Source organism: Zalophus californianus, chromosome 5, assembly GCF_009762305.2.
Source record: "Zalophus californianus isolate mZalCal1 chromosome 5, mZalCal1.pri.v2, whole genome shotgun sequence".
In the NCBI taxonomy this organism is placed as follows: domain Eukaryota; kingdom Metazoa; phylum Chordata; class Mammalia; order Carnivora; family Otariidae; genus Zalophus; species Zalophus californianus.
Window position 1 is genome coordinate 60,034,685 of NC_045599.1, and position 21,724 is coordinate 60,056,408.

At 36.6% G+C, this 21,724-nt stretch overlaps 1 protein-coding gene across 1 annotated transcript in view; it reads right to left on the reverse strand.

Annotated features, from left to right (window-relative positions):
- The window catches only part of HOMER1 (homer scaffold protein 1), a 128,651-nt gene that overhangs the window by 80,753 nt on the left and 26,174 nt on the right, over positions 1-21,724 (reverse strand). Inside the window, exon 2 of the mRNA XM_027606829.2 lies at positions 343-499. Coding sequence (XP_027462630.1) covers positions 343-499 — 157 coding nt within the window. The remainder of the gene's footprint in view (positions 1-342; positions 500-21,724) is intronic.

The following is a 21,724-nucleotide window of genomic DNA, read 5'->3' on the forward strand; positions in this document are numbered from 1 at the left end:
GCTCCAAAAGAGTAGAAACTGTGTCCATTCTGTTTACCACCATATTCATAGCACCTCACGTAGTGCCTGACATGTAATAGGTATGCAATGAATATTTATCAAATAAACTGACTTAAAATTTGCAGAATATTTTGGTATGTAACTCAATATAAATAAGGTGGTCAATCCAACTTAGTAGACAAAATATGTTTGTACCCTAAGAATGATCAATTTTGGTTTCTTAAAGTTTTTAAAACTCAAAAGGAAATATTGTATTTTAATGAAGACAAAAATCCTCCAAATAAAACAGAAAATGCTCTACTGCATAAAACAGAAAGATTATTTAAAGTAAATGTAACTTACCTTTGAGCCATCTAAACTGATTATCCTGTACACATTTCTTGTGCTGTCATAGAAATAAGACACAGTAACTGCGTGCTTGCTGGTGGGTACCCAGTTCTTCTTTGTGTTTGGATCAATCTGGAAGACATGAGCTCGAGTGCTGAAGATGGGTTGTTCCCTATAGGGTAAAAAATAAAATGACAGATTGAGAGCAGACAATTTTATTCCACTGGACAACAGAACATGAAAACCGCGAGGATGATTCTACTTAACCCAAAACTCCCACATGCCCCAAAATAAGAGAAATATTGTTTTAAATCTGGAATATTCTAAGTACACAATCATAAGCTTCTTTAAAACAATTACAGTCCATCCTCATTATTTGTAGATTCTGTATTTGCAAATCTTCCCACTCACTAAAAGTATTTGTAACTTCAAAATCAGTACTTGAGGTACCTTCTTAGTCTTTTGCAATTGGAAAGATGTTAATCACCTGATATGTATGTTTCCATCAGAGGTTGATCAAGGAAACACTTTGCCTTCTTGTTTCAGCTCTCATACTGTAAACAAGTGATCTTTTTTGTGATTTAGCACCATGTGTTTCACATTACTGTGCTTTTCGTTGGTGCTTTCTATTTTTATTTATTTTAAGATTTTTATTTATTTACTTGACAGAGAGAGAGAGAATACAAGCAGGGGGAGTGAGAGAGGGAGAGGCAGGCTTCCCGCGGAGCAGGGAGCCCGACGCGGGGCTCGATCCCAGGACCCTGGGATCACGACCTGAGCCGAAGGCAGACGCTTAACCGACTGAGCCACCCAGGCGCCCCAATGCTTTCTCTGTTTAAAACAAGCTTCCAAGCATTGTGCTGAAGTGCTACCTGTTCCTAGATGCAAGAAGACTGATTTGTCGTATGGAGAGAATATGTTATGTAAGCTTTGCTCAGGCATGAATTATAGTGCTGTTGGCCATGAGTTCAAAGGTAATGAATCAATAATACATATTAAATAAGGTGTCTTTAAATACAAACACACATAAAACAAGGTTACGTATTGACTGATGAAAATATGACCAGAGGCTGGTAGGAACCTAATTCTGTATATGCCCTGGGAGCAATCATTCAATATTTGACAATTCAGTGCTCATGGTGCCTTTATAGAACACAACTATCGCAAATAATGAGAATGGACTATATCCTATTAAAATACAAGAATCTTATATTAGACCTTCACTAGGTTAAAAATTTTTACCCATTTAAAACATTATTCTGGTAACATGTAAATAACTTACTGAAAAAGTTTACATTCAATATAATCTCTACTTTATTAAAAGGTATATGGAAAACGAAGTAGTTCACAACCACAGTATCTTTTATTGAGATTAAGGCCTTAAAGACATAGATTTTAAAAATAATTTTTTAAATTTTTTTTGAGATTTTATTTATTTATTTGAGTGAGAGACAGAGAGAGTGAGAGAGAGCACAAGTGGGGAGGAAAGGGAGAAGCAGGCTCCCCGCAGAGCAAGGAGCCCGATGCGGGATTCGATCCCAGGACCCTGGGATCATGACCTGAGCTGAAGGCAGACGCTTAACTGACTGAGCCACCCAGGCGCCCAAAAATAATTTTAAGAACCAAAGCTATTAAAAAATGTATATTCAAAATATCATTAGTTTATTTTACAGTCTGGAAAACAAGCATGCAATGATTTGTATGCAACAGAAGCATTATAATGCAAAATTTTCCAAGTTCTGAGTAGAAGTTCTTCTAGAAAAGCCTTTACCTGGCTTTTTTGTTTTGAGCCCAAATAAAGCTCATTTCTTTCAATTACACAACATCTTTCTTTCCTAAAGCTGCTTAAGGGTCCTAAAGAGAATTTTAACCAGTATTTAATGCTTAAAAATTTAAATTTAAAGAACAGAGAATATGGAAAAGGGAGAAACTGAAAAACAGGCAAGGCAAATCTGGGTCCTTGGCAACACGACTCTTCAGGTTAATAATGGGCTGGGTGTCACATATGCCTATGATCTGCTTCCGCCCTTAGAGAGCAGGTATGAAAAGGAGGTACCTTTCCTGTAAGTAACCTGCCTCTTCCCAGCTTTATTTCTGGAAACCTCCATTACAGCTTTTCTTATTAAATGAATCTCTTTTGAAGGAACTGATATATTTTATACCATTCCCTAAAAACTGAAGCAGAAAGCCAACATTTCTGGCTTAACTCACATTATATATAGATTCATCCAATAAATAATTATTAACAATCTGGCAAGACTTTGCACCGGGATGAAGAATTCTCCTGAATTGGGAATAGGTCTTATTCATTCCTTGTTTCCCCACCTTCAATCCTTCAGTTTTTCAATGAGGCTGATGCTACATTTGGGTTATCTTCCAAAAGCCCTGCAAACCTCAAGTTTTCTCTTCTTCACCTTTTAATTAAAGTTCTAGGTATAAAGTGTAGTTGGTCAGCCTGACTGTAACTATTTCCAATTCACAGGAAAACCCAATCACACAAAACTGTATTTATTAAGGCATGGAAGGAAGGGAAGTAGGAACTCTAGTCTTTACTAACAACTTTTCCCCCCATTTGACAGGGAATAAATTTCTAAATAGTGCAGGATATTACAATATATGTATTTTATAAAAAACTAAAACAGTTAAGGAGCACCTGGGTGGCTCAGTTGGTTAAGCACCTGCCTTCAGCTCAGGTCATGATCTCAGGGTCCTGGGATCAAGCCCCACATCGGGCTCTCTCCTCAGTGGAGAGCCTGCTTCTTCCTCTTCCTCTGCAACTCCCGCTCCCCGCCCCGCTCATGCGCGTATTCTTGAACGGCACGCTTGCTCTCTATCTCAGATAAATAAAATCTTAAGAAAAACTAAAATAGTTAAGACAATGATACTGCTTTTTACAAGCCTTTTAACAAATCCTTATCAATAGAAATCCAATGTTGTAAGTCTAATACTTTTTGTTTTAATTCAAACAATTATATTAATCTGCACAATTAATCCACACCATTCAATTCCCTCTGAATAAAAATCTTTAGAGTAAACTAAATGTTTTACAAATGTGTCTTGTGAATCTGAATGTCAACTAAGTACACTGCTTTTCTTCAATTCTGTCCTGAATAGGTGATTTCTTAAAATTATAGTCCCAGATTTCTGTGGTCAAAAGCCTATCCAAGTCTAGATGAAAAAGATTAGGAAAATAATGTCACTGCTGACACAGGGAACAGGATTCCTAGAAGTAATGAGGAAGTTACCACATCTATCAAGGCATACTAATCAATGGTTCAGACTTCTATTGAATATCTACTACATACCAAAAACAGAGAAATGGTCCCTGCCCCTGAAAAGTTCAATTTGATGAGGGAGGACAAATGTCAAAAAAATAAAATGCTTTTCACCATGATACCTTCTCTGAAAATAAGTGGGAGCTACCATGGAGAAACTGATGTCTAGGTAGAGTTTGAAACAAAGTACGGTATGGTGGGAAGAAGGCACAGTACACTGGGGTGTGTAGTGAGTATGAGTGCCTTTGAAGAATGAGGCTAAAGAGAGAAGCCAGTTCATGAGGGTCCCCTCCAGAAACTACCCAGAGATTGTAAAGAGAGAACAGCTTTGCATTTTAGAAAGATAAATTTGGCAGTACTGAAGCAGGTGGATGGGACGGAAACAAGATTGAACATAGGACAGCTAGTCAGACCCTTACGAAAGAAACCCAAATATTAGAAACAAAGAGGAATGGAGGTAGGGGGTGGGATAAAGACGTGAGGAGGGATTAAAGGTATTTTTAGAAAACAGAATCAGTAAGATTAAGTAACACATTGGCCGTAGGGCAGTGTTTCTCAAATGGGGGCGATTTGTCCCCTGTGGGACATTTCACAACGTCTGAAGACATTTTTGGTTGTCACAACTGAAGGAGATTGCTATTGGCACCTAGTGGGTAGAAGCCAGGGATGTTGCTAAACATCTACAATGCACACAACAGTCCCCTACAAGAAAGAACTATCCAGGCCAAAATGTCAATAGTGCCCTTAGCCAGGATGGAAAACAGAAAGTAAAGTCTGGGATTGGGGGAGGGAGAAATGGCAGAGGATGAGCTCAGTTTTGAACAGTTCAGATGCGTGTAAGGGTTTGCATCTAAAACTGTCAGGATAGGAACTTAAAAATATTAGTTTGGAACGCAGTAGAGAAAACCAGTCTGGAGTAAAAAGTTGGGGGAGTCATCAAGAGATCTAATCACTAGTCTGTTTAAGATACATTCCAACAACACTAAGCATGTGGATAAATTTCATTTTAGAGAAAAGCTGTAGAAGCAGCAGTAGAAAAACTATACCTGAAATCTTCAAGCTCTTATTTCTTAAGAGGATCTGTAAAGCATTTGAAACTTACTGTCCCAAGAGTCCAACTGTTAAAGTTAATACTTTTTCAAATAAACTGGATGGCATTCATCAATAAAGGTTACACACACTACTTCCTTCATGGCAGTTCACACAAATACAAACTGCATCAAATACCATTATTTCCCAAAGTATATTCTATGGAACAGCCCTAGAAATAAATGTTCCATGTTTAAATAAGTTCTGCAAACACTGTTACATCCCATCCTGAAGCACTTATAATGCACCTTAGTATATTAAAGATCTTAAGAAGTCCTCCAGTAAAGAAACCCATTAAGCCTGAATAACCCAACATGTGGCAAAATGATCTAATTCCAGAATTCTTTTCCATGTAACACGTTAACATCTCATAGGACTTATGTTTATAACCACAATGGTCTGGATATTCTGCCATTTTTACTGACGTTATTAATTGTCACTAGAAAATATACATCAAAGATCCAATACAAAAACTGAAGCCTTTTTAGTAATGACTACAGTATTATTTCTTAAATAGGTGTTTGTTAATGGCATTCAAAGTAACTCTTCTAAGGGATTAATCTAAAAATCAATTTTAAAAGCAAATAGATTTTGGCAGGAAATGCTTTAAACTAGCTTAAAGAAACAAAACTAAATAGATACACCGCGTGCGTGTACACACGCACATACACTTTAATCCTAGAGAATCATCTACTTTGTCATTTCTTACATCAATAATCTGATGTAAAATCTTATAATAGGTCATTCAAATGACCTATTATAAGATTTTAGCCAATTTTCCAGTTGGCTCAAAATAATTCCAAGAAGCCGGTATAAGATTAATTCTAAAGTTTTTCATCTTGGGCTAAAACTTAGCAAAAGTACTATATGCAGTAATCAACTCCAAAACTTAATATGGATGTGAAAAACTAGAAGAATGAAAAGTATAGGATGACCTGAGAAAAACGTAGTAAAATCAAAATTTTGTTTTAAAAACAAGGTTCAAACTCATTAGAATTGACATAAAGAATTACTATATTTAACTTAGGCATCTCTGTAATAAGGAATAAACAAGAATCATGAAAACTGAAGCAAAACAGCAAGACTATTTGCCAAAGATATATATAAGCTCTAGATCCAGAAAAAAAGGGAAAAAGTTAACATTTGTCATCTGGATAGATTCAATTTAGAAAAATTCAATCATGTTTTTTATTTTATTTCTTTATTACTGAAAACTGTACTTTTGCAAACATTATGCAATTATGCAATAAATTTATGTTCTAAGGAAGTGCAAAGGTATGGATCCAATATTAACAACCAAGCTCAAGGGAAGAAAAAGAAACTATACATTCTTTAGTTTTTTGTTTTTGTTTTTTAAGACTCCACACATAGCTTGGAGCCCAGCACAGGGTTTGAACTCATGACCCTGAGATCAAGACCTGAGCTGAGCTGAGTCCAGTGCTTAACCAATTGAGCCACCCAGGTGCCCCTCCTTAGTCTTCTCTTAATGTTTGCCTTACATCTATGAAAATATTCTTTTTCATAGATGTAAGTACAATTAAACATTGTAGCAAAGGGATTATAAATAAGGTTATGGTTTCAAATAATATCCTGACTTTCTAATTAATTTTAAAAAAAGTAGTGTGGTAGAAATTTAAGAAACAAGGTAAATAACACTTTCCACTGAGTCTGACACTGTTATAAACATTGTTGGCTGACTATCCACCAACTGTTCTTCAGCACTCCCTCCTTACATATTCTGGATGTTCTGGTGCTCTAACTCTCCTCCACATGACTATAAACTTTACTAGGATAATCAAGGCAACCCACTCTTCTTTCCAGAAGTCAGCTTAGGAATGGACCTCTGAAGCAATACAGGTCAATGAGATAACCAGGGAAGGTTTGCTGGAAGCGTCTGGGTATGCACACAAAGAGATTCACACATAAGAAGGGATGTATGCAGTGACACTGGACCTGAAGGAGTCATCTTACTGTGAGGCAGCTAACCTGAGAACAAAGCCGATGTTGTTTGCTAAGAATAGCAGATGGAAAGACAAAGAATCTGCTTCCTTGATTGTGTCATTAAATCAATGACTCAGCCTCCAGACTTCTTATGGAATAAAACAAGTTTCCTAATTGTTCCAGGCAGTTTTCATTCTAAAAATTACACAAATGATAATTGAAGAAAGAGGTTTACATAAAATAAACCCTACAAGAAAGTGCCCCCCAATAAAATGTAACTGAAGGTCCTCTAGAACTCCTGGCGATCTAGCTGTACGCGGGTCATTCATTAACTTCATAACACAACCCCACAGCATATACAATTAGATTGGGGGGGACCGCATTTAAAATTCTAGAGGTAATCAATAAGATCCATAAGACTAACTGCATGGAGAGGAACAAATGTGAAACAAATGTGAAAATGGCAAAAGTTCACTACCAATTGACTTTCTGCTATAAGAATTTAATATCCAAAGCTTTTAATCAAGAAATAGTAGTGTAAAACGTATTAGAGATAGAACGTAACCACCAAGAGAAATAAACGCCTGAAGTTTTAAAAGCAGTTGCCTCCAGTGAAGGGGCTAGGTGAAGGAAAAATGAGATAGTCAACTAGTACTTGTCTATATAAACCTTTAAGTATTACTTAATTTTTTAACCTTGTGTAGGTACGAAAAAGACTCTAAGTGGCACTGTGGAGGAAACTACATGCACATCAAAGTAACACCGAGAAAAGACTGTTTCAGGGGCCACTTGTGAAGACTGCCAAAGAACCGCAGAGTAAGTGACAAATTTTAATAACTTGGAACTCAACCGACTAAACAGTACACAATACGAAGGTATTCCTATTATTCATAAAGAGGAATAAAGAGAAAGGAGAAGCAGAAATCCAAAAAAATACTCTCCTTCCCTAGAAGTAAATACACAAAAGGTAAAATAAAAAACAATCTACTGTCAGCTTAGTTTTTGGAATTTGAGAAGCTGGATAGTGCTTAAGGCCTAAAGGACATGGGAAAGGATAAGACAGGGAGTGAAGAGAGAGCCAGAGATCAAGGAACTTCAGATGTAATAGGTGAAGAACTTACTTTCAGGGCCAGTGGAGGTGGCACAGAATGTCTTCAGACAAGCCAGAACTCAAGCACCTGAATTTCCTCAACAGAATTATCCAGTACAGGTAATACTATATAAATTGTAATTCCTCTGGATTATCGGGGAACTGGTTGAATTCCATCTCCTCACATACCCACCTAAGAAAAATCTTACTGACTAAAATAGCTGTTTTGAGGCTGCTCAAAGATTATAACTGCGTACTACCACCTATGTATTTTTATTGCCATATTAAGTATTTAACAGCTGATTGTGTAGATGTGTAGAATGTTATCTTTTAAAAAAATGCGTGCTTACTTTGAGGGAAGCAGAGATTATTCTACTAACGGCTGCCCAACACATAGTTGTACTACAAGAACTCCATCTAGTGATGAACCAAAACCATAGCAGGCACCCGTTTTTTTTTAAAAACTTCAATTGTTACTATTTAGCAAACCCAAAATTGTAAAGTGACACTGCTATAATCCAGGTATCAAAATGTGACACCAACTACAAAACATCTTTTCTGCAAGAATTTTTTAGAATTGTATGATCTTTTAAATTGTATGATTTTTAAAATTGGAGTTTCTTAGTCTTTTAACTGTTAAGCTATTCATATGAAAGATTTTTTTTAGAAAATTATTGTTTGCATCACAACAACTTAGCACCAGGAACTTTCATGACATCAAATATTTGATTTAATTGACATATCTGAAGAAAACAATCAAGTTTTCCATTTGGAAATTCCATTTTCCATTTGAAATTTAAGATTATTAAATTATAAACTATACTTAAACAGTAACAAGACTTTATATACCATCTCTCATTTTAAGAGTGGTTTTTATCAATCTTTGTCCTTTCATTAGGCCACAGCACTAGTTATTAAAAGAGACTACAGTACTTCTTTACCTTGGGCACTTAGCTACAGGAGCTACATTTAAAACACCAAGAGATAGGACAAAATTCATAGTAAAGAGCAAACAAACCCACTCAATGTATATATTTTGGCAACACCCTTCAATGATCAAAGAACCCAACTTGCTATTTATTAAATAACTGCCAAGTGACATCATCTCTGCCCCTTTTCCTATTTTAAGCCCTATCCATTTCAGATAAAATACTGGATGTTTAAAAATATATCAAGAGGTATTCCTGACAACTCATTACATTTAAAGTTAGTATTGTATTTTCAATTCTATTAGACTTTAAACAGTCTTCTCTTCCCATATTATTTCCACTAAATAAAACTAAATTGTGAAAACTGAAAATATACACTAGGGAAATCTAAGGAAAATAGCCTCTTATTGAGAATGTAATTCTTGTTAAAAAAGGTGGTGCATTCCTAAAAATCTAAAATAATTTTCTAGTAGACATCCAATTCCTCAAAACTTTACAAATGCATTAAACGTTACAAGATTATTTAAGTTCTAATACCAATTAATATCTCAAGGAACTTTAATTACTTTTAAGATTTTATTTATTTATTTGACAGGGAGAGAGAGAGTGAGAGAGGGAACACAAGTACGGGGAGTGGGAGAGGGAGAAGCAGCTCCCCGCTGAGCAGGGCAGGGAGCCCAATGCGGGGCTCATGACCTGAGGCAAAGGCAAACACTTAGACTGAGCCACCCAGGCGCCCTGGAACAATATTACTCTTAGGTACTCTTTTCCTGTACACCTACTACAAACTAAACAAGTGGATACTCAAGCCATATAGTATCTGAAGAGAAAGATTTGAAGGTACTGTGGCAAAATGTTAACATCTGCTACATTTGAATAGTGGTTGCATGAATATTACATTATTCCCTGTATTACTGTGAATATTTTAAATTGCTCAAAACAAACAATAAAACCTCACACCATTTCTCTAGAATTTTTAGTGACACTGTGAAATTTGAATCATCAGCCATGTTTTATACATATAATATAGATCACTCATTTTAACTGCTATGCTAAAGTTTATGCTATAATTAGAGCTACGCTGTCCAATACGGTAGCTACTAGTCATATAACTACCTATTATTTGAAATATAGCTAATGCAACTGAAAAAGTGAGTTAGTTTAGATTTTTTGATGTCCAAGTCAGTTATGTAAACACATTTAAGCATGTATGGAACAACTTGGGTATGTGAATCTATTATTTCGACTGCACTTTTAATGAAATTTAAATTCAGATCAAATATTTCTAATAAAAACTTTAGCATCCAAATGGAGATGTGCTCTAAGTGCAAAATATATAAAGGATTTCAAAGACTTAGTATGAAAAAAGAATATAAAATAGCGCAATGATTTTTTTTCAATATTTTATTTATTTGAGAGAGAGACAGAGAGAGAGTACAGCGGGAGAGAGGGAGAAGCAGACCCCCCGCTGAGCAGAGAGCCTGACTCAGGACTCCAACCCAGGACCCCGAGATCATGACCCGAGCCGAAGGCAGATGCTTAACTGACTGAGCCACCCAGGCACCCCAGCCCAATTATTTTTATATTAATCACATGTTAAAAAGATGATATTTTGGGTATATTGTGCCAAAATGTATTAAAATTGATTTTACCTTTTTAAAACTTTAAGAGTAATTTTAAAATAACACATGATGTTCACACTTTCAAGTGGAAAATAAACGGACTATTTTATGTAGCCATTTCCTTACTGATAGACATACAGGTTCTAATTTTTATACTATTACAAAGAATGCCCCTGTGTATTTATGCACACATGCAAGAAGATATACTAGAATTCCTGGTCATAGGGTATGCACCATACTGTATTTCCAAATTGCTCTTCACAGCACATGTACCAATTTATATTCTAATAGTCTTCAATTATTTCCTCCCAACACTTGATAATGTCCAAATAACAGCTTTAATTTGTGCCAACTTGATGGGCATGAAATGGCATTTCATTGTTGCTTTAATCTACACAACCCTGATTACTAGTGAAGCTGAGTTCTTCATATATTTCTGGCCCATCTGAGCCCTATAGATTTCTATACTTATTTCTGAGCTTGTTTAAACCTAATTTTAGCCTCAGAGAGTGAAGAGACCAGAATCCAAAATTCAGCACTTACACCATATGCAGGGGGAAAGCTCATAATTCTAACCACATATATAAACTTAATTAAGATCAACCACCCACTGAAATGCAGAAAAGCAGAGTTGCTTATTTTTCTAAATCTGATGACATTTAATGTTTGAAAATCAATATAGTACAGAAACAGCATATATATTCTGCTCTTTTTCAAAGGTAAATTACAGTTCTTTGGTATTGAATTCAGTTTTATTTTTTATATGCCAAATTGTTTCTGGCATTCCTCAAAATTTTTCCTTTGTGGAAGGGTGAGTAGAGGAGTAGTAAATGCTCATTAGTCAAACTTTTAACTTACAGTCTTTTAAAGTTTTCCTGGCTTCGCACTAAAAACAAAATTTAAACAAAACATTTAAAGTTAAACTAGAAGTCAAAAGTAACAACATGGTTTTATTGTTGAATAGGTTAAAATCCTCCGTGTTTTTCAAATAGTAAACACCACCACCCCATATCCACTCTGTTTCTCTATGCAGTTTCTATCCCAACATTCCTCAGACTTGAAAGAATCACCCCATCTAATGGAGTTTTCTCTAGTCACAGCTAATAATTACATCTAGCTAATTCCTTTCTGAGTGGTCCTCACATAGATTAGCTAGAAGTCTCCCAATGAATGGCATCTGGTATTTTATGTATGGATGCCACACATTCTCGGTTTCTCAGGACTATCCAGCCTTCATACACTTATTTGTTCTACTGAAAAAGGGCTATATTAAATATAACTAAATGTGATTCATGTTTCCCACTTTTGTCAAGATTTTCAGGTAACAAAAATTATAGAAAAGTTTTTGTCAGATGCTGTGTCCCAATTTGGGGTTTTACAAATACAATCCCTATAGTGATGCAGTGTTTTTGTTCAACTGCATTAGATCTATTTCAAAAGAGTGGAGTTAATAATTCAGTCATTATTGCATTATAGAAGCCCAAACAAATACAGTTTTCTGACTGTGAATAAGTTTTGTCTTTTTCACTGATGAAAAACTTGATAGAGAAATACAAGCTAGGTTTGTGGTCTTTCTCCTATTTAGTCTTTCTGAAAGCAAATTTCAGAAGAGATAAAGGGCAGACTGCTTCCAAGGTATTTGGCAGAGGTAATTACTGTAGGTAGAAGAGCACCTAACAAGATACAGTACTCTACAGTTTACAGCAGTGTTTTTTAAACATTACATCACAACCCAGAGTATCATGATCAATTTAATAGTTGACAATGGGTATTTTATCTTTTATTTATTTTTTAAGATTTAGTTTATTTATTTGAGAGAGAGAGAGAAGGAGAGAGCGAGAGAGCATAAGCAGGGGGAGTGGCAGAGGGAGAGGGAAAAGCAGGCTCCCAGCTGAGCAGGGAGCCAGACTCTGGGCTCAGTTCCAGGACTCTGGGATCATGACCTGAACTAAAGGCAGACGCTTAACTGACTGAGCCACCCAGGCGCCCCAACAATGGGCATTAAAAAAAAAAAAAAAAAAAGAATGAGAACGTCAAGTATCAGAGTGCATCTCACTTGACAACAGTATATGTATTATCCATGAAACTTTTGGCTACATATTTACCTATGATTGTTTCAATGAAAGGTGTTTGTTTATTTATTTTTTTACTGTGGATCATAGTCAAACAGTTTAAAAACCTGGGCATACAAAATGCTTTTATTTAATGTTAATGAAAACTCTGTGAAGCAGGCACACAATACCCATTTCATAGTAGAGAAACATAGGTCCTAAGTGACTCACCCAATGTCATACAACTGGCAAATGATACGAATAAGCATTTTTTAAATGCAAATGGAAATAAAATTCAATCTCACTAGAAATCAAAGAACTGCAAATTAAAACCATGAGTTATTTTTTCACCTGTCAAACAGGAAACCTTTCTTTTAAATGAAGGATTTCAATGTTAGTGAGAGTTTAAGAAAACCTGACACTTGCAGAAGCAGCTGGTGGGAGTATAAATTAGTAAAGGTATCTGAAAAACACTTTGACAATGCATATCAAAAGCCTTTAAATTTTGGGGCATATCCTTTGACACAGCAATTCCATTCTAGGAATTTACCTTAAGGAAAAAATTATGGGTATATGCAGAGGTTTAGCTAGAGGGCTGTACCACCACACAAGTCTATGATAACCAAAAGTTCTAAATTAAAATGTTCAATAATGTAAGACCATAAATTATGGTACAGCCATATAATGGAATCCTATATAGCCATTAAAAAAAGCTAGTAGTAGAATATTCAGTGACATAAGATGTCCAATACAGTCAATGAAAATAATTTATAAAATACTGAATACACTACAATATAATTTTTGTTTAAGAATATATAGAAAAAAACCATGGAGGATATACTTATAGTCAGCCTTTGTTCCACCTCTCCTTCTCTCAACACAGAAATCAGAGTTATCATTCTAAAAACCCAAGCTAGCATTAAAATACTCTGGGCCAAAAAAAAGGGGGGTGAGAGGGGTGAGGATAAAGCAGGTAAAGCAAAAAGTAGATGGCTACTTGGGGCGCCTGGGTGGCTCAGTCAGTTAAGTGTCTGCCTTCGGCTCGGGTCATGGTCACAGGGTCCTGGGATCGAGCCCCGCATTGGGCTCCCTGCTCAGGGGGGAGTCTGCTTCTCCCTCTGCCTACAGCTTTACCTGCTTGTGCCCTCTCTCTCTAATAAATAAATAAAATCTTAAAAAAAAAAAAAGTAGATGGCTACTGAAGTAGGTGGGATAATGGTGGTTCAGGAAAGTTGTATTTTCATAATATTTTAAAATAATAAAATGTAAATCAGGTGGGTCATTCCTCAAAACCCTCCAATGGTTTCCCATCTCACTCAAGGTAAAAACCAAAGTCCTTAAAATGGTCTAAAGGCCTTCTACCAGTGTTTCTCAACTCTGGCTGTGTGAGAAAACACCCAGCCTCCAAGGGCATTCTCCTGTGTAGCCAGGAGGAAGAACCACTACAGGATGTGGCCCCTGCCCTCCCACCTCATTTGCCACTTGGTGTCTTTTACACCAGCCACACTGGCCTTCCTGGTGTTTCTCAAACATGCTCAGCACTGCCTACCACAGGCCTTTGCCTGAAGAAGTACTCTATCATACCCTCAGATCTGTCTAGCATTTTCCTTTGCCTCTTCCACCTGTTTGCTCAAATGTTACATTCTCAGGGAAGCCATCTGATTGCTCTCTGTAAAAGTGCAGCTCCTTCCTCCCCTTTTACAGGATTCCCCAATCCCCTTCTTTTATTTTTCCCCCTGGTGTTTATTTACTGTTCCTCTCCTATAGCAAAAATGTTATCTCCTCAAGGGCAAGAATTGTCTTTTTTTTTTTTTTTTAAGATTTTATTTATTTATTTGACAGAGAGACACAGGGAGAGAGGGAACACAAGCAGAGGGAGTTGGGGGGGGAGTGGGGGGAGGGAGAAGCAGGCTCCCCGCTGAGCAAGGAGCCCGATGCGGGACTTGATCCCAGGACCCTGGGATCATGACCTGAGCCGAAGGCAGACACTAAACCAACTGAGCCACCCAGGCGCCCCAAGAATTATGTCTTTTTAAATTATTGCTGTCTCCCCAGCAACTCAAATACCTGGCACACATTAGGCACATAACGAATGAGTGAATGAGTGAGTGAATGAATGAATGATTGAATATATATCAAGACATACAGAGTTCTTTATGGTGGGATATATAAGTAACTTTTTATCTCAATTTTTCAATATGTGAACATGTGCTATTTTGTAATAAAGGAAATTTAAGCAAACAATTGTAATGCAATATATCTGCTTGCTAAAAACATAACTAGTAGAACGTTATCTTAGTGATTACACAAATATATACATTAACATTCAGGGAACTGTACATTTGCACACTTTACAAAATACAGGCCTTAAATGTTTTTAAAAAGTAAATGACAGTTAAAAATATTCTAGCCCTATGGATAATGGATTCATCCAGCAAATATAGATTTGGGAATACTCTTGCCCATAGAATACTTCCTACAAATCAGCCGCAAATCCCCACTGATGCAAATTTTTCCATCAACTAGGTCTGCTCAAAATTCTCTTATGATGTGTAATGATACCTAGCATTATCTTACACAAGTAACAGATAACTACCTGTGTCACTTTGTCAACCAGGAAGCTTGTCCTACGAAATCGCGTAAGATAACAACTCTAAGAAAGCCACTCATTTCAAGCTGGAAAAGTTTCCTAATTGGTTCTTCTGGCTAACACAGCACAGAAGATCATGATCGTTTAACTAAATACAAATATTAGCTGAACCAACTGATAAACAGAGAAAGTATCAATTCTACCGAAGCCTTCGTGTTTGGCAGACATTTTGCAATATTTAATTAAGTGGCTAATATCCAGAACCTAATTAAGGTTGCCTGACGCAGCTATTTGGTAAACACCTAGGAACCAGTGTTCTCTTCAGTTCTTCTATACAAGCCATACTCTGGAGTGCAAAGTAGTAATACCTAGTCTTAAATCTCTTCCAGTCAAAAACAGCCTCTCATCATGTGAGAAAGAACTCTGGAGTCTCAATTGAATGCTTTTTTGAGACATTTGAGAAAAACAAGTTAGCCTTACTTCTCAAGAAAAGGGAGAGCAGTGGTATTAACAAGAGTACTACAAACAGCAACATGAGCAGAGCATGTCTCCTACAACATTTTACATCATGATAATAAAAATCGTATCAGAAATAAAAATGGCTACACTGTGGAAAGGCATAGTGAACTTATGAGTTAAGGCATAACACAAAATAGACACCTTCCTATCCCTAGTATCCTCAATCATTCAGTCTTTTCTATTATTAAGGGTACTTTCGCAGAAATATCAAAAGCATTTGCTTAAGAAACCTGTTAACTATTCCAAATTCTCTAAGACCAACATCCTCCCCCACTTGTAATATAGTCAGAAGGCAAATTTCTCCTTAACTCCCTTGAAGAAAGCCTCCACTGAATTAAGATTTAGAGTTCTTCCTTGAGGGGTACCTGGGTGGCTCAACTGGTTAAGCGGCCAACTCTTGGTTTTGGCTCAGGTCATGGTCTCGCAGTCATAGGATCAAGCCCCGCATCCATCTCTGCGCTCAGTGCGGAGTCTGCTTCGGCTTCTCTCCCCCTCTCCCTCCAGCTCATGTTCTCTCTCTCTCTCTCTCTCAAATAAATAAATAAAATCTTTAAAAAAAAAAAGTTCTTCCTTGAATCTTTTAACAGATTGATAAAAGAAGCTCCCAATGAATCCCCATGTGACTCAGTATCTCCTATGACCATGCTAGGGAAAAAGTAGTCTGCTTGCTGTTATATCCAAACAAGACTACAATGCAACACACTTCTCAATCATTTCCCAACAAACTCAGCCATGTTGTTTTCCACCCAGTAATGATGTTATCTCAGGTATCTGCTGTATCTATTCATCTGCTTCTTTTCAACACTGTATTTTCAACTGTCCTGTTTTACCATTTTCTTGATTTTCCAAATTACTGGAAAGTCTCTGTAGAAACTAAGAGCTTACAGATTTAATATCATAAAAACTGAACAGCTTAAACACTAGCTTTTGAATTTTAAAAAAGTCAATGACAAAAAAATTCAGTTTTTAACCTTTTGCAATTGGCATATGAAATCTCAACAATTTCTCTGTATAAATTAATGAGCACACAAATTAAGACTTTTATCCTTTATGCCAAAGGAGGAAAGCCACAGATTGGACGATTCAAACTGAGAAATTCAGGTATGCCATTCTTAAACCTGAAAGCAAAAGCCTAAACTTCTAAGTGGGTATGTGGTCAATTCTTTGGTTATAATTAACATTTTTGAAGGCTTACCATATGGTCAGACACTGTTATAACCACTATCCCTGTGCTACTAAGTCCTCTCAACCTTTATGAGGTAGACACTATTATCCCGTTCTTGAAGAATAGGAACCTAAGGTATACAGAGGGTAATGTGCTCAAGATGACACATGGTAGCGCTGGTACACAATTAAAATTTAGCTCTAGAGCGCCCAACTTTATCCTATACCGACTCCTTGGATGGGAAAAGAATTCTTCTGTCAGGTAGACCTGAGTTAATGCTGTAACCAAACGTGTGCCTGGCCCTTCCCTATAATTTTGACAGAAGTGGGACAGTATACAACACAACTACGGTTACCATGCATGCTAAGCACTGTTCTGAGTACTTAAGCGTTTTCATGGGATGTATACCTGTGCGCTGGTACCACTGCGTGTTACTTGTATTTTGAAAGCAGTTTGTACTCTAACACTTCATTGGAATTATAGTGTGGTTTAGAAGAAACCAATAACTTATTTTCAGTCATGCCACTTATCAGTTTTGAGCTTTCCTTCTTCAAGGAAATATAACTGATCTGTATTTTGATAGAATGATTGCACTTCTGTAACAGAATACAATAACAACAATAATAATGATGTTAGCCTGTGTGAGGTGAAAGCATTGGTCTTTGAGACTAGAAGTTATTAACTCCAAATTATCTCACATCTGCTTCAGACACTGGCTAAATTTCATCGCATATTTCTGAAAAGGATTACATGATAGGAAGAGTATGTACATTTTGACAAACTAGGAGTTTGTTTGTTTATGTGTGCAAAAATACTTTCTACTTTCTCCCCATTGTTTTTTCTATCTTGGTTTCTTTTTTGCAAACATATCTAAAAATTTAATCCTTCCAGCATTTTACTGAATAGCTTACCTCAGATAAAGGAGTTTTTTTCAGGAAAATGTTTCCTTTAGGTTTTTTTTTAAAGATTTTATTTATTTACTTGAGAGCAAGAAAGAGATAGCAAAAGAGAGAAAGAGATAGCAAGAGAGAGCACGAGGGGAGGAGAGGGAGAAGCAGGCTCCCTGTGAGCAGGAAGGCCAATGCGGGGCTCGATCCCCGGACTCTGAGATCATGATCTGAGCAGAAGGCAGATGCCCAACAAACTGAGCCACCCAGGTGCTCCTCCTTTCAGTTTAAAAAATTTAAATCCCTAGCTAACTGTACTGTGGGGAAGTTATGTATACTTTCTATAAAAGCTATCTGAGCCATTACAGAATTTGCAAACACACAGTGAGAAAGGCTAAATTCCATAAAAACAAGTTTTGTAAAATGGGTTGTATGAATTACTTTAGAAAGTACTTATAGATTCTCTGAAAATGATGTGACTTTTTTAAAAAAAGAATTATTTGAGAGCAAGAGAGAGGGAGTACATGAGTGGGGGGAGGAGCAGAGGATGAGAGAAAGGGGAAGCAGACTCAGTGCCCACTAAGTTGGAAGCCCGTGAGATCCCATGATCCTGAGCGATCATGACCTGAGCTGAAACCAAGAGCTGGAAGCTCAACCGACCGAGCCACACCTAGGCACCCCAATGATGTGACTTTTAAGACAGTCTTTCTTGTGAATCACCACAACTAAATATTTGTGGACATAGGCAGAAAAAACATATTAAACTGACAGGCTTTTAAAATACAGGACTCTAACATTTGAAAAGTGGATTTGTTGATATCCCCTTGAAGAAAGTGTGGAAGGCTGAATAATGCCCCCAATGATATGTAGGTCCTAATACCTAAAATATGCAAATGTTACCTTATTTTGCAAAAGGAACATTGCAGCTATGATTAAGTTAAGGCTCTTCAGATGGAAAGATTCTTCTGGATTATCTGGGTGAACCCTAAATGTAATTTAATCACAAGTGTCCTTATAAGAAGGTGGCAGAGGGAGATTTAACTACTGAAGAAGGTTATGGGACAGAGGGAGAAGAGTAAGAGATTAGAGAGGCGTAAACTGCTGCCTTTAGAGATGAAGAAAGAGGCCATGAACTGTGAATGCAAGGAATGTAACTCTAGGAGCTGGAAAAGGTTAAGGAAGCCATTCTCCCCTAGAGCCTCCCGAGGGACTGCAGCCCTGCTGATAACTTGATTTCACCACCAGTAAAACAGACCTTGGACTTCTGACATCTAGAATTGTAAGAAAATAAATGTGTGCTGTTGTAAGCCACCAACTTTGTTTTGTTACAGCAGACACAGGAAACTAACACAGTAACAGATGAAACAGTAGTCCCCGCCCCCATCTGCAAGAGGTTTCAAGACCCTCAGGGGATGCCCAAAACCACAGACAGTACCTAACCCTAAATATTCTGTTTTTCCCTATATGTGCCTATTATAAGTTTAATTTATAAATTAGGCACAGTAATGGGGTGCCTAGGTGGCTCAGTCGTTAAGCGTCTGCCTTAGGCTCAGGTCATGATCCCAGGTCCTGGGATCGAGCTCCCTGCTCGGCGGGAAGCCTGCTTCTCCCTCTCCCACTCCCCCTGCTTGTGCTCCCTCTCTCGCTGTGTCTCTCTCTGTCAAATAAATAAATAAAATCTTAAAAAAAAAATAAAATAAATTAGGCACAGTAAGAGATTAAGAACAATAACTAATCATAAAATAGACTATACTGTAATAAATGTTAGGTGCTGTGGTCTATCACAAAACAATCTTATTTACTGTACTCCCCGTCTGGTGATGACCTGAGATGATAAAATGCCTGAGTGATGAGACGAAGTGAGGGGAATGACATAGGCGCTGTGACCTAGTGTGAGGCTACTACGGACCTTCTGATGGTGTATCAGGAGGAGGATCACCTGCTTCAAGATTGCAGTTGACTGCAGGCAACTAAAACCGCTCAAAGCAAAACCATGGATAAGAGACTAAAGTACAAATCTTCATGCAGTTTAAGTCTATTAACTCTCCACCATTTATAGAATTAGTTTATTTTAAACTCTATTAAAAATAAGTTTCTGATTATATTTCTCAAATAACAGGTTTACTCAGGAGGGGAAGAACTCCTGAAAAACAGCATAAAATCTTAATAGAATCAATTCTGAACAGATTATAGCACTTTGGGGCAATTTGTTTACCAACTGGGTATCTTCAACTGCAGTGTAATTTGATAAAAATTAAAGCTCAGGAATAACAAATTATTGCTATGGGAAGAGTTAAGAGTAATTGCTTGAGAATAACAAGTATAGTTGAGTAGTGACTATTTTTCTCCCCATTTTACTAAACATCAAATCAACATGTGATCCAGAAGTAGCACTGTTGCAAAAATGAAATGGTTGAAGGATGGGCAAAGGTAAAAAAAAACCCCAATATTTTGTTGAATTCCTATCATATGTAAATACCTTATATGTACATAAATAGATACATATATATGTATATATATTCTCATTTCATCTCAAAAGGACATTAAGAGATAAAAGAAGTTTAAAAAAAAAAAAAAGACTTATTGGAAGAGGGGAGAGTTTAACTAATTGGCCAAAGGTCATAGCTAGTTCTGTTATTTCTGGGATTCATATGCAAGCCTAAATCCAAAGCCCGTGACTTTTCACTATTCCCAAAGAAGAGAATGGTGTCTGGTAATGAAAACCAGACTTAAATTTCCTTTTTCTTTACTTCTGAATAACTCAGTAACCAACTCAAAATCTCCTAAATTATAGATTTTGTTATGTCAAGCTAACAAAATTCATTCTATTTCCTCACTTCCCCTAAGACAAGCATTGTAACTATACAAGTTATTATTTCCATATAATTATTAGAAAAAAATCCTACTTCTTTCATTAGATCCTTCTCTAAGGACATTTAAAAAACAAAAATATTCAGCACTCAAATTCTAAATATCTAACACTCAAAAGTAAAATACAATCAGTACAAAATCAATCAAGAGAAACAGACACATAAATGACATTGATGACAGGACAAGGAGACAAGGACAAAAAAAAAAAAGACAGTTATTGTAACTATAGCCCACAACGTTCAAGGAAGCAGAGGAAAGCATAAGCACGTTAAGGAGCGTCTTGAAGATATATAAAAGCCCCTAATCAATTTTCTAGAGCTGAAAAATATACTAGATGAAATTGACAGCTAACTAGGTATTGCAGGAGGAAAAAAAAAGTTAATTTGAAGATACAGAAATAGAAACTACTCTAAATAAAGCACAGAGGGGGAAAAAAAACACTGAAAAAATAGGGTATCAATGTGATTATTATAAAACAATTCCAACTAGCCTAATATACATGCACTTGAAGTCCTCCAAGATGGGAGGGATGGAAAAATTATTTGAAGAAATTATGGTTGAAAAATTTCCAAATTTGGTATCATAATGCCACAGATCCAAGAAGCTCAAATTATGTGAAGCACAAAGAAACATGAAGAAACCTATACCAAGGGACATTATAATTAAATCGCCTAAAACCAATGATAAAGAGCAAATTTTAAGTAGTCAGAGAGTGGTGGGGCACGTTACATACAGAGGAACAAAGATAAGAATGACAGCAGACTCCTCATTGGAAAAACACAAGCCAGGAGACAGGAGAACAACATCTTAGAAATACAGAAAGGAAAAAAACTCATCAAAAATTCTCTACCCAGATAAAATTCCTGCAAAAATGAAAGTGAATTTACAGAAATGAAAAGGTCTTGGAACTAGTCAGATACGATGTTTATGTAACATTGTGAATGTAATAAATGCTATACACCTTAAAATGGTTAATGGTTACTTTCATGCTATATGAATTTTATCTCAAAAAAATTTTTTTAATTTTTATTTTTTTAAAGATTTTATTTATCTGACAGAGAGAGACAGCAAGAGCAGGAACACAAGCAGGGAGAGTGGGAGAGGGAGAAGCAGGCTTCCTGCCAAGCAGGGAGCCCAATGTAGGGCTCGATCCCAAGACCCCGGGATCATGACCTGAGCCAAAGGCAGACACTTACCGACTGAGCCACCCAGGCGCCCAACATTTTTTTTTTTTAAGTGAACATGAAATGATTTTCTCAGACACACAAAAGTTGAAAGAATTCATCATCAGTTGACCTGTACTATGAGATGGTATTAAAGAGAAGTGTCAGGGAGAAGAAAAGGATATCATATACATATTTGGATCTA